We start from the raw sequence: 14,034 nt of genomic DNA, 5'->3' as shown, positions 1-14,034 counted from the left end.
TTTTCACTTTTTTTCTTTAAAATTTTCCATTTTAAATTGGTTATTTCTGATTTATATATAAAAGCAAATAATAATGATATGGTTTGAATAGGTTAATTGAAAATTTTAAGTTCTTAGACCACATTCATTCTGTGTCAGAAACCTATGCTGTGTCAAATATTTAATTACAATCCAAATTCATTGCTGTATCAAGCTTGAATGTTGTATCCATACTTGCCCCAACTGTTCAGGGTTCGACCTCTGTGGTCGTATCAAGCTGCGCCCAAGTGGAGCATTTTATTGGTTATTATCTTGAATATTATTAATGATAAAGATAAACTGTGAACAGAAAAATGTTCCGCAAAGTAAGATCTACAAATAAGTTAATGTGACCAGAATTGTCAAATGTGTCCTTAAGGAGTTATTGCCCTTTAAAGACAATTTTTCACAATTTGTTCATATAGTTTGCTTACTTTAAAAAATCTTCTCCTTTGAAACTGCTGAATCAATTTCAGCCAAACTTGGGCTGAATGAGTTTCAGAGTATCTAGTATAAATTTTATATTTTATTTTCTTGTACGTCAAGAAACATAGTCACTATGGCTAAAATGGAACATAGGGGTAAAATGTATTTCTTTGCTTTTGAAGAAAATATGACAGATACAAAGAACATTTGAGCGATTCAGGCTCTTGAGAGCCTCTTGTTTCTTTAAATAATGACAGGTATTCAAGTAGTCAAAAGATTGAAATAATCAATTATATTTTATGCTATAACTTCAATACTTGGTCTGATGTAAGAAAACAAATATAAGAAAAAAACTGCAGATTATTTTAAATACTAGTAGGTTATATTTATACAACATATGTAGTGTTTGTTTTGAGTTATTTTTCATAGTGATGCGTACCTGTACTAATCCTTATTTTCAACCTTTACCAGTATTAAATTTAATTCAAAAGATCCTAGTTTTTCACCTTGACTAGATTTTAAAGTCACATACAATGTAGGTACATGTATGCTTTACCTTATCTTGAAATGTAATGTCACAAATAAATTATCTAGTATATTACACATATTTTGGTTTAAGATAGGTGTAGTGGTCTTCAGAAGAGCTAAATAATTTTAAATGCCATAAATGATGGTTATGTTGGTTGAATATTAATTTGTGATAATTTTGAGATCACAGTATAAAAATAAGTTACTGATGAGTCAATTATAAACCAAAGACCAAAAGGTCAAGTTAGTAGATATGTATATGAGAAGAAAAAATAATCTTTGGACTAAATTAATATAAGTTTCTTGTTTTAGGATATGTTAATTAACATTCCTCCTTGTCTGGGACTGGTTTAACAGCATAAAACTTCTGTTATCAATTCAGTTCAATACTTCAGACACAGTTTAATTAATATCATGAAGAAGAACCATCACAAGAGTATTTTATTATTGACTTGAGAGATAATTCAGCTGATTCTATTTTCATAGCCTAAAATATAAGATAGCACATTTATTCAGAATAGATTTGGTATAAAACATCATTACCATTCCAACAGTACATAATGATGATATGTCTTGTACAGTACTATCTATACTTCTAAAGAAACGAGGTCCAATTTGTTAGCCGACATGATGTAAAAACGACGAATCAAAGAATTCAACTTTATATATAACTAATATAGGACAATGGTGTTGATTAAAAATTACACCATTCCAGACCCTTTTGTTTTCCACATAATTAATATTACCAATAATTAACAAGTTCTGGGTCGAATCCGATACAGATACCAATAGTATATGTCATCTGTTACCTGTTAGCTAATCTGTACATTCTGCCTCTGTCAGGTGCACCACCAAAAGGTGTATTAGGGATTTACTATATACCTAGGTCATAGTCACACCTGAACTTCATCAATATACAGGGATTGACACTTCTAAATTCAATCATTGTCACATGTAGTTTCCGGTTGTAGTATTTACTGTAAGAAAACCAGAACGGGTTCAAACAGAAAGATTTTGAAAGCAGAGAAAACTGTGCACCTTATAATCAGCATGACTTTATCAGATGACAATACGAATACTAAAAATCCAGGCTAAAAATAAGGCGTAGGTACTTTAATTCAGTCACAGACCCGCGATGTCGCAGGTGTGTTCTAGTATAATAAGAATTAAGTGCTAACATAACAATATACTTTATGTTTAGTGCTAACATAACAATATACTTTATGTTTAGTGCTAACACAGCAACACATACTTTAATGTTTAGCGCTGACTTAATATGGATACCTTTTTCACATAGGTAAAAAAAAAAGCACTGTCATTAAAAATCTCCTTTATCCATAGCAGAAAATTCAAATTTTTATGAGCACACATAACTCTTTTGTCATTAGATCAGAATGAGATCCAATGTATTTTTAATGTTTAAAAAAAAATACATATATGGCAAATAATAGACATCTGTTGTATATGCTTTATATTGAGAATATTGTATCATATAGCTAAGACATCTGTTATATGTGCTTTATATTGAGAATATTGTATAATATAGCTTCGACATCTACTATATGTGCTTTATATTGAGAATATTGTATCATATAGCTTCGACATCTGCTATATGTGCTTTATATTGAGAATATTGTATCATATAGCTTCCACATCTGTTATATGTGCCTTATATTATGAATATTGTATCATAAGCTTCGACATCTGTTATATGTGCTTTATATTGAGAATATTGTATCATATAGCTTAGACATCTGCTATATGTGCTTTATATTGAATCATATAGCTTACATCTGCTATATGTGCTTTATATTGAGAATATTGTATCATATAGCTTCGACATCTGTTATATGTGCCTTATATTGAGAATATTGTATCATATAGCTTCGACATCTGTTATATATGCCTTATATTGAGAATATTGTATCATATAGCTTACATCTGCTATATGTGCTTTATATTGAGAATATTGTATCATATAGCTTCGACATCTGTTATATGTGCCTTATATTGAGAATATTGTATCATATAGCTTCCACATCTGTTATATATGCCTTATATTGAGAATATTGTATCATATAGCTTCGACATCTGCTTTATGTGCTTTATATTGAGAATATTGTATCATATAGCTTCAACATCTGTTTTATGTGCCTTATATTGAGAATATTGTATCATATAGCTTCGACATCTTTTATATGTGCTTTATATTGAGAATATTGTATCATATAGCTTAGACATCTGCTATATGTGCTTTATATTGAGAATATTGTATCATATAGCTTAGACATCTGTTATATGTGCCTTATATTGAGAATATTGTATCATATAGCTTCGACATATGCTATATGTGCTTTATATTGAGGATATTGTATCAGATAGCTTAGACATCTGTTATATGTGTTTTATATTGAGAATATTGTATCATATAGCCTCGACATCTGTTATAGGTGCTTTATATTGAGAATATTGTATTATATAGCTTAGACATCTGTTATATGTGCTTTATATTGAGAATATTGTATCATATAGCTTCGACATTTGTTATAGGTGCTTTATATTGAGAATATTGTATCATATAGCTTTGACATCTGTTATATGTGCCTTATATTGAGAATATTGTATCATATAGCTTCGACATCTTTTATATGTGCTTTATATTGAGAATATTGTATCATATAGCTTAGACATCTGCTATATGTGCTTTATATTGAGAATATTGTATGATATAGCTTAGACATCTGTTATATGTGCCTTATATTGAGAATATTGTATCATATAGCTTACATCTGCTATATGTGCTGTATATTGAGAATATTGTATCATATAGCTTTGACATCTGTTATATGTGCCTTATATTGAGAATATTGTATCATATAGCTTCGACATCTGTTATAGGTGCTTTATATTGAGAATATTGTATTATATAGCTTAGACATCTGTTATATGTGTTTTATATTGAGAATATTGTATCATATAGCTTCGACATTTGTTATAGGTGCTTTATATTGAGAATATTGTATCATATAGCTTTGACATCTGTTATATGTGCCTTATATTGAGAATATTGTATCATATAGCTTCGACATCTGCTATATGTGCTTTATAGTGAGAATATTATATCATATAGCTTAGACATCTGTTATATGTGCTTTATATTGAGAATATTGTATCATATAGCTTTGACATCTGTTATATGTGCCTTATATTGAGAATATTGTATCATATAGTTTACATCTGCTATATGTGCTGTATATTGAGAATATTGTATCATATAGCTTCGACATCTGTTTTATGTGCCTTATATTGAGAATATTGTATTATATAGCTTCGACATCTGTTATATGTGCCTTATATTGAGAATATTGTATCATATAGCTTCAACATCTGTTGTGTGTGCTTAATATTGAGAATATTGTATCATATAGCTTCGACATCTGTTGTGTGTGCTTAATATTGAGAATATTGTATCATATAGCTTCAACATCTGTTATATGTGCCTTATATTGAGAATATTGTATCATATAGATTTGACATCTGTTATATGTGCTTTATATTGAGAATATTGTATCATATAGCTTAGACATCTGTTGTGTGTGCTTAATATTGAGAATATTGCATCTTATAGATTAGACATCTGTTATATGTGCTTGATATTGAGAATATTGTATCATATAGCTCCTCAAGTATTCATACATCCTTGGTTTTCAGTTTTGGGGTTTGAGCGTTCCTGATGAAGGTAAATTCATTAAAGCATTTCAGAGCCAAATCTCCTGCTGATTTCCTTAATGGTGATATAATGTGGTTATAACATTGTTTAATTTTACAGTGATAGAAACAGCAACCAAACTCCTGCTGATTTCCTCGATGGTGATATCACATGGTCATCACATGATTTTATTTTACAGTGATAGATGCAGCAGCCAAACCTCCAGCTGATCTCCTTGGTGGTGATATCACATGGTTAGGTGATTATGACGAGTGTCTTGCTATACATAGTAATCTGACAGAAAATATGGAAATTGCACCATTTGATGGGGAATATTGTTTGGTTGGAATACCAATTCCTGTCAAAACCATTCCTAATCCAGTAAGTTCTAAATTAGTACAAAAGATCAGTATTGACTTTTTTATAGCTCACCTAGCAAACTATTGTCATCACTTATCATCTGTCAAATATTCCCTTCCGAAACCACATGAACCAATTTCAACCAAATTTGATTTGAACAATCATTAGGGTATCTAGAAATATTTTGTGTGTGTGATATAGCCATGCTGAGTCTATGTGATCACTCTGGATTTTAAGATGGTATCAGAATTTATGAAATATTAATATTTATGAATTAATGTGAAAAGGTAAGTAAGATATTAAATTTAAGTAGTTGCAAAGAATTGTGAAAGTTTTTTATCAGTCTCAAATGCTAGTGTTAGTAATTAAATAAAATGTTGTGCAAGATGTGTATTGATATCAAAGTAGATTCCCACACTTTTTTCAAATATTCCTATTATTTCCTCAGGCAAGTAAGAGCACTGATACATCACCAGTATTACACCCCAGTTCTATTGTTATACTTCATAGTTTCTATTTCTGAAACAAGTGTAAATTGAATAGATCTATTGTTGCGAATGACAATGGATTTTGACCACAGGGTGTGACAAGCGGGGTTTCTGGAAACCCCTGCTTCTACATCCCGAAAACAAAGTCCATTGTTATTCATTACAATAGAAATTGATTATTTTTTTTAAATAGCATGAACATAAGAAATTACTAATAGTGTTCACTACAAGTTGTTTCAAGATATTAAAAAACACATTTTAGGAAATTCCAATAGCGAAAAAATATTAAGCATCTATTTTGAATAAAAAAAATCCTTCAAGGGAAAAATAATTTGATTGATAGCGTTGAAAAACTAAATTTCTGACTACGAAAAAAAAACATACCTTCATTAAACTGATACAGGTAAGTACTTTGGGTTATAATATTGCCTTTATCTTTAGTCTTTTCTACCAAATCCAACGCTTAACTCAAAATGTCGTCCGTCTTATACCCGTCCATATTGACAACTGCATACAAGGAGCATGATGTATTTTTTTTTTGTGATAAGGATGCACGAAACGGTCAACCTTGAACTTCTGATCCACATTAGCACCAGGATTTAACGCGAATATGCAAAACAGCAACTTTGACATTTGTAAAATCTACTCACTTGTCAAAGTTTGAAAGAACATAGCCAAAGTAGGGTTACTAGTGGGGTTTCATGTAAACAAAAAATATTTTTCTTATAATTCATGGTTCGATTTTGTCAATAAATATGCTATCCATTCTTTTTCATTTAATAACCAATGTTAACAAATATAGGGTTTAGCATTGGGTGTAAGTTAGTTATACACCTCAGGATACGGCGTGTCTTATCCAGACACACCTATCCCTCGGTGTATAACTATTACTGATGAACAACTGCCATTATTTACAAACAATTACAATCTTAGGTTTGAGTACTAATTGGAATCAACTCCACTTTATGTCAATCATAGTTGACCACAGTTAATATCTCTTGTATCAAGTTATTATTACACAGCTCAATACACAACTCAATGCACAATTATTGACCTCAATAGTATACCTATAATTACTTTAGATCTTACTACATAAAATTATTCTGTAAATTATGTTTAAAAAAATAAGGATTAAGATTGTTTTTTTTAAAAAGACAAAAAATTAAATATATACAAGAAAAAACAATCAGGGTCTATTTTACTTGTAAAATCTGTGTCATAATCATCAGGTAGAAGTCAATAATTAAGGTTAATTTTAGTTTAATTATCAATAATTTGCATGAAACAATAAACAAAATTGCTTAACTCTAACTTGAGCATATAATGAAATTTATTGTTTATTCCCCATTATATTGCTATTAATCTGTATAAGGTACATGTATGTGTGAATACAAGTAATGTATTTTTCCCCTATTGAATAATGAACACCAGTTTAAATAAAAAATAGTTACTTAATATTTTGTTGTTGTTGAAAAAGGGCTTTTTCTATGCCTCTTTCTGGAAATTACCAAGTCAAACTTCAATAAAAAATATTCTACACCTTCCTTTGAAGATATTTCTTTCCATCAGAATCATTAAATTGAAAAATCATTTAATTTTTATGATAATTGATAAAGCATTTGTTTTATGTTTAATTTTAGCTAGTTGCTGGTCAGTACATGTTAAGGTTAGGTGTGTGTGTTCCTGATGGATGTTCAGAGACTGATACATTAATATTGATTAACACAGGTAAATATGATAGGTATATGAAGTTTCTTTCTTTTAAATCCTGCATCTCAATGCAGATGTAAATACTTCATTTGACCAATTCAGTTGAGGTTAATTCTAAAGAAAGACATTTTTCAAATAAGGTTTAAGTTGGAAGTGTAGCCTCAAAGAGAATACAAGAAAATGTGTACCATCTGAAGTTTAATGCAATCAAAAGTATAAAGGAAAATATGATACTCAACGAATTGTGATCAAAGATTATCGAAATCTACACTCACTTGTAGGTATAATTATCTTAAAGGATGATTCCTTCTTAATTTCACCATTCTTCAATTTTAAAATGGTGTTTTAGCTTTAGTTTATAGCTTGCTGTTCAGTGTGAGCCAAGGCTCCGTGTTGAAGGCAGTACTTTGACCTATAATTGTCACATTGTGACTTGGATGGATAGTTGTTTCATTTGCACTCATACCACATCTTCTTATTTATATTGAAGAAAAACTATATTCAAGAATTTGTGATCAACACACTGAAAATTAATAAGATGAGGTTATAACAATACTAAAATTGATAATAGATGGGGTTATTAACATGTTTGTGATTCAATTTCTGTCAGTAAACAGCAACAAATGTCACAAAGTCAGATACTGTGCTCCAATAGGGTACCCCCTTAGGTCACAAGGTCACATTTTAAAATTGGCTCTGGTCACCAGGTCACTTCAGCAAAGGAGTAAGTTCGGTCATGGCCAAATTTGGCCTCGATTATTATGTTCAATGTTTCAGGATAAAACTTGTTTTAAGTTGATGAAAAGACATGTCAGAAAGTTATATAGAACTATTTTGGCCAGAGTTTTATTTTTAAGCATTGATTTTGACATCCCAAATAGGTTAAAAATAGAGATTTTTGCGAAATTGGACAAAATCCCTTTGGGAGTCAGTATCTCAGCTGGGAAAATTTTGCTCCAGGCCCTGTCGACGACACTTGGTATAGTGGGTAGCCAAGCCCCGTGGACATGGACACTCCGCCAATCAACTGGAACGCAGAGGGTTCCAAAAGGGGATGAAGCGATGCTTCATCTCGTAGCAGGGTGCTACGAAAAGGGGTTGAATTGACGGTGGAGAGATGAAAAGTAGTTAATTACTTGGGGATAAGAAGAGAAATTAACCAGTGGTGAATTTCGTAATGGTCATTTATTTATAAAACACCACTGGGTTGCTGAGAACTGTTCCCACATTCAGTGAAATATTGAAGGTGGTAGATTGGGGTGGATGGTGGGTGAAATTGAAAACTTATTCCTATTGAGTAAACGTCCTTTGTATTCAACAGCAAAATCAAAAGTGAGAAGCTGGCAGCCTGCAATTGTAATCTGAGAACCTAATCCTTGATATCAGACAGACCAAATTAGGCATGACCTTTGACCTTATAATGGAATCGACTGCCCCATCTCATGGAAGAAACCATCCCGTCTGAATAAACAACACTTATACTCTGCATAAGTTACAATTTATACTTTCGTCCTGGAGGAAAATGACAGCTTAAGTAATATTGATAGACGGATGCCAAGTGATGACTTGAGACCTACATGACATGTTAGCACATAGGAGACGACGAATGCCAAGTGACGCCCTTAACACATTGTATGTGATCCTGGATACTACTGTGCTTTATGATTACCTCAAGACCTCTAACTTAAATTTTGAGATCCTCTTATATAATAGTTTCTTCAAGTGTTGCTCTTTAACCCTGGAACAGCTGGTGCCAAATTATACTCAACATAAACATGTACATGTATATACAACATGGGACCAAACGCTACAGTCTCTCAACTTGTCTTTAAGATGAAGAACCACAATTACTGACCATATAAAAACCAGAACCAGACAAATGACTAAACCTGACGCAAGTACTTCGACAAATTGATAAGGCCGTTGATAACAAAGGCTTGATAAAGTTTCACTTTTATTATATAATATAAGTTTGCCCTTTGGGAGTCAGTATCTCAGCTGGGAAAATTTTGCTCCAGGCCCTGTCGACGACACTTGGTATAGTGGGTAGCCAAGCCCCGTGGACATGGACACTCCGCCAATCAACTGGAACGCAGAGGGTTCCAAAAGGGGATGAAGCGATGCTTCATCTCGTAGCAGGGTGCTACGAAAAGGGGTTGAATTGACGGTGGAGAGATGAAAAGTAGTTAATTACTTGGGGATAAGAAGAGAAATTAACCAGTGGTGAATTTCGTAATGGTCCAAAGATCAGATGTGAAACAGCTGAGTGACCCCCAAGGAATTGAATAGGAAAGTGGTTGTAAGGGGATGGACTTAAAGTTTAACACCTTGGACACCTTCAATACTTCACTGATAATGAAAGATAGAAATAATAAAATATGTATTTAATCATATGAATCAGTTTTTAAAATAAAACAAACAAATACATGATATTTAAAATACTCAAATGTTTAATATCTACAGGTATGTATTGTACATGTGCAAATGTACACTATATGGTATAAAATAATAATAAAAGCAAAAATTATTTTACACAGGATATGACGTAATGGATAGATACAAGAATCATGATGATAACTTTTGTTGTGCCTTTTTAATTACATTTTTACTAGTTCTAATATAGCGACAATAACTATTAGAATTCCATCTACCTAATGTTTTAATTAAGTGATCCTCGATATTAGATTTTCCAGCTGTTGTAGCAGCTCCAATTCGAAATGAATGTCCGTTAAAGGACTGAGGATTATATCCACAGATACCCAAAAGATGCTTTAACTTGCTGATGAAAAATTCTCTTTCTAGAGCTTTACCCGATTCGTCAATAAATAAAGCACTATTATTTTGAAATTTAAACATGGTTTTCCTTACAATCAAATAATCATGTAAAGCTTTAAATGGACAACAATCATGATTTAGCTTGTGAAGTTGAATATCAACACCCATCCTGAAAGGGTCAGTCTTAGACTGCTTTAAATGTAAAATAACATAGTCAGAATAAAACAAAGCATCAGATATACATAAATTGTTGTTACAATCAAATGATTTTGACCTGCGAATTGTAAACTCGCCACAGCGTAAGAAACCATAAAAAGCTACTGTAAAAGCAGTATATAACATCTGGTCAATAAAAGGTGAAAAAATTCCTTCTTTAAGCTTAACACATAAATGTTGAAGGATATCAAAAGTTATGGGTAAGCGATCTTTAATGATCGGTTTCTGTAATCTTTTAATAGAATTAAAAAACAAGGACAGTCTCTCTAAATTGTTACTAGAATTATTGAAAGGAGAACATATATTGTCCTTCAAGCATCTATGTCTAATTCCACATATGTATAGTTTAATTGTAGAGTACTGTAGTTTGAGATGTTGAAAGCAATGTGTAGCAAAATATATCAATAGATCTTCTGACACTGAATGAGGCTTGCTGTCAGTGACACTTATACCATTTAATAGCAAAAATTTTAAAAAATGATTATAACCGGTCTCATATGACACTTTTGTCCCTTCAGAAATAGAATAATTCCATAATTTACTAACTGTTTCACTCAGTGCCACATTACTTCTGATGCACTTGGAACTATGCATGGACTCTGTACTGCTTTTGGGGCCAGCTTGTGAAAACGGGTGATCTGTAAACGAGACAAAGCATCCGAAATTTGGTTTTTATAACCTGGAACATGTTTTGCACTAAAGTAAAAATTATATTTAGCTGCACACCAAGTCAGCTGTCTCATCAATTTCATAATTTCTAGAGTTTTTGATCTCCCCTTTTTCACAATAGCTACAGTGGCCTCATTATCACACCAGAATAATATTCTTTTACAAGACCACTCTGGCCCCCAAAGCAGTGCTGCTACAACAATAGGATATAATTCTAAAAAAGCTATTGAAAGGTTGTTTGTCAATGATGGTAAATCCAAAGGCCAGGTTGAATAAAAGAATTTCCCCTGAAAATAGCCCCCAAATCCTATTGTTGACGCAGCGTCTGTAAATAATTCCATATCAAAGCTACTTGTAAATTCATTTTCATGAAACATAGTAATGCCATTCCAGTTTGACAAAAAACGTAACCAAAAATCCAAGTCTGTTCTACATTCTGTGCTTAAATGCACAAAATCAGACAAATCTTTAACTGTAGTTGACAAATTAATCAAATAAGAAACAAAAGACCTTCCAGGTAAAATAACCCTGGAAGCAAAATTTAAATGTCCCAATAACTGTAAAAGTTCTCTTTTTGTACAAGATGATTTGTGTAATATTTTGCGAATAAAATTGCATATTCTTTGCACCTTATTATCAGGTAATCTGGTTTCCATTTTTTGTGAGTCTAGTATGATACCCAAATATTCTAAACAAGTAGTAGGCCCAACTGTTTTATGACTAGCAATGGGAATGTTAAGCCGTTTAAATATTGTCATCATAATTGCCATTGTCCTCTCTCCATCTTTGTCGGGATGGTCAATTGTTAGGAAATCATCTAATAAATGCAGGATATGCTGTACCTTATAGTTTTTCTCAGCAATATAACACACTGCTTGGGAGACAGTGTCAAAAATTTTAGGACTGGATCGGCATCCAAAGGTGAGCCTAACATAAAAATAATACATAGATTTCCACTTAAAACAAAACAGTGGCCACTGCGTAGGTTTGTAAGGACAAATTTTAAACGCATCGGATATGTCGTACTTGGATAGACTTGATTTTCTCCCACATTTTGAAATGATGCGGATAGCATCATCTATTTTCACATAAGACATAGAACAATCACTTTTGTCTATCATATCATTAACACTCATACATTCATCATTGTGTGGTGATGACAAATCTAAAATTAATCTTTTCTTATCAGAATATTTCCCCGTTGCTACCCCTAGAGGGCTTACTCTAAAACGAGGAAAAGGACTATGTTGAAATGGCCCATACACAAAACCTTTTTCACATTCTTTCTTTATCAAATCTGAAACAACTGTAGATTGCGACCTAGCCGAGTAATTATTTTTGCATACTTTGGTATCCCATGTATCGTATTTTACCATAGAATCGAAACCATTTCTTAATCCATTTATCAAATATGATCTGAAATTTATATCTGGATGATTCTGCAGCTCATGCTCAAGTTTTTCTATGTTGATAGGAGTTGATGCTTTCATCGAATAATCTTCCAAATGTACATGTAGTCATGATTTGTTATCAGGTTTAGTCTGAGTAACATCTTTGCTACTAGTGTTATTTTTGTAGGTTTGTGAATATTTTTGAGGAACATGAACATTGTGATGGTTTTGTCTATTACCTGTACATGTAGGTGCGGGGTGACCTGTAGATCTACAAGTTGAGCAAGCGTGAAGAAGGTTGCATGTTGTTCTGAAACAACCCCTGACATTATTATAATTGTTACATACTTCTTTGCCGTCGTAAAATACTCTACTACGACCTTGTTTATCAAGCTTGTTTGGCATGTTTGGTCTAACTGACCTGTTGTAACCTAAGTTGCTATCTACATGTATACCCTGATGATCAGAACACTGCAATGCACAAAATTCTGTGGCATGATCAACTTGATGACATAAGTTGCATGCATTTACTCTAATACCCCCACTAACTAGTGAAAGAATGTCACGGTCTCTTTTACTCCAATCAACCTTGATGTGTTTCTCTCTTAGGAGTGTAGCTGCCTTTGCAGAGAACAGCTTATGGTAGGTATAAAATTTTTCTCCATAAAATTTATGGATCTGAATCAAATCTGCTTCATATGCATCAAGCTCTTCACGTCTTTCGGGATATGACACACACATGATTCGCTTATATTTGCCAAAGGCCTGAATAAAATCTTGTATATTCAGGTTCCTGTTAAGACGGGGGTCAGGCTTGCTTGATAGATTAACTTTTATTTCATCAGCAGTGATACTGTGTGCTTGAGGGTTTTCGTAATTGGATATTAGCAATGAAGTGAGATTAATGTCCTTACCCTCAATAATATTTCTTTGAATATTGGGCGACACAATATCAACATTGGTGAAAGAATCCGATCGCACTCCATTTCTTGTTGAATCCATTTCGGCACTGTTATGGTGAGAAAACGGTAAGGCACTTGTCGACGGACTATAGCTGAAGTTGAGATGTGCGGCGGTTCTTTGGGTTGTACCAGAAACTGGGATAAGCGGGACATCAGAAGCGTTTCTTTGTTCGTACCAATTAGCTAGATCGTAGGTCTTGGTGAAGGAATCCATGGTTGGTCTAATGTTGGAAACGGATGGTTGCATGCTTGCCATACACTGTGTAAACGTGTTAACCATTGTTGATGTAAACAAAGCGGCCATATTGTTTACATTGGAGTCCGCACGTACGTCGTTTCCGGTTACACTATCCATGCGCGGTGATGGGGCGGAACTTCTTTCATCTGTGGGCGGGTCTTGAAGTACTTCTCTCGGTTGCCTATTATGGTCATCCGCTGCGACGGTTGCACCTTCTCGAATTTCGTCAGTGCATAGGCGCTCCTTGTTGTCTAGATACAGCTGTTTAAGTACTGTTTTAGACCAGCTTTTTGGAATGTTAATTCCTAACTTCCGTAATTCGTCCCGAAATCTTGCACCTGTCCAATTTTCTGGATTTTCCATATCCCATTGCGAGCTTTGTGTTGCATTTTCTTCGTTGTTATATGGATGTTGTCTGTTTCTTGAACGACGGTTACGTCTGGTTGAAGAAGCCATGTTATTTACTAAAGTTTTTATAGCCGTAAAATTACGAAACTGTTTAATAAAACTGATTCAAGTTCTCAAATTTCGGGAAATAATAGTC

General features: G+C 32.9%; 1 protein-coding gene across 2 annotated transcripts in view; it reads left to right on the top strand.

The window, feature by feature from the left end:
- The window catches only part of LOC127728288 (nose resistant to fluoxetine protein 6-like), a 75,238-nt gene that overhangs the window by 13,693 nt on the left and 47,511 nt on the right, over positions 1-14,034 (top strand). For both annotated transcript variants that reach the window (XM_052235611.1, XM_052235610.1), the window contains exons 2-3: positions 4,881-5,062; positions 7,170-7,257. In XM_052235611.1, the coding sequence (XP_052091571.1) occupies positions 4,881-5,062; positions 7,170-7,257 (270 nt within the window). The remainder of the gene's footprint in view (positions 1-4,880; positions 5,063-7,169; positions 7,258-14,034) is intronic.

This window comes from Mytilus californianus, unplaced genomic scaffold, assembly GCF_021869535.1.
Source record: "Mytilus californianus isolate M0D057914Y unplaced genomic scaffold, xbMytCali1.0.p SCAF_2, whole genome shotgun sequence".
NCBI lineage: Eukaryota > Metazoa > Mollusca > Bivalvia > Mytilida > Mytilidae > Mytilus > Mytilus californianus.
Note: the sequence above shows the minus strand (reverse complement) of the source record. Positions and strands in the feature narration are given on the sequence as shown.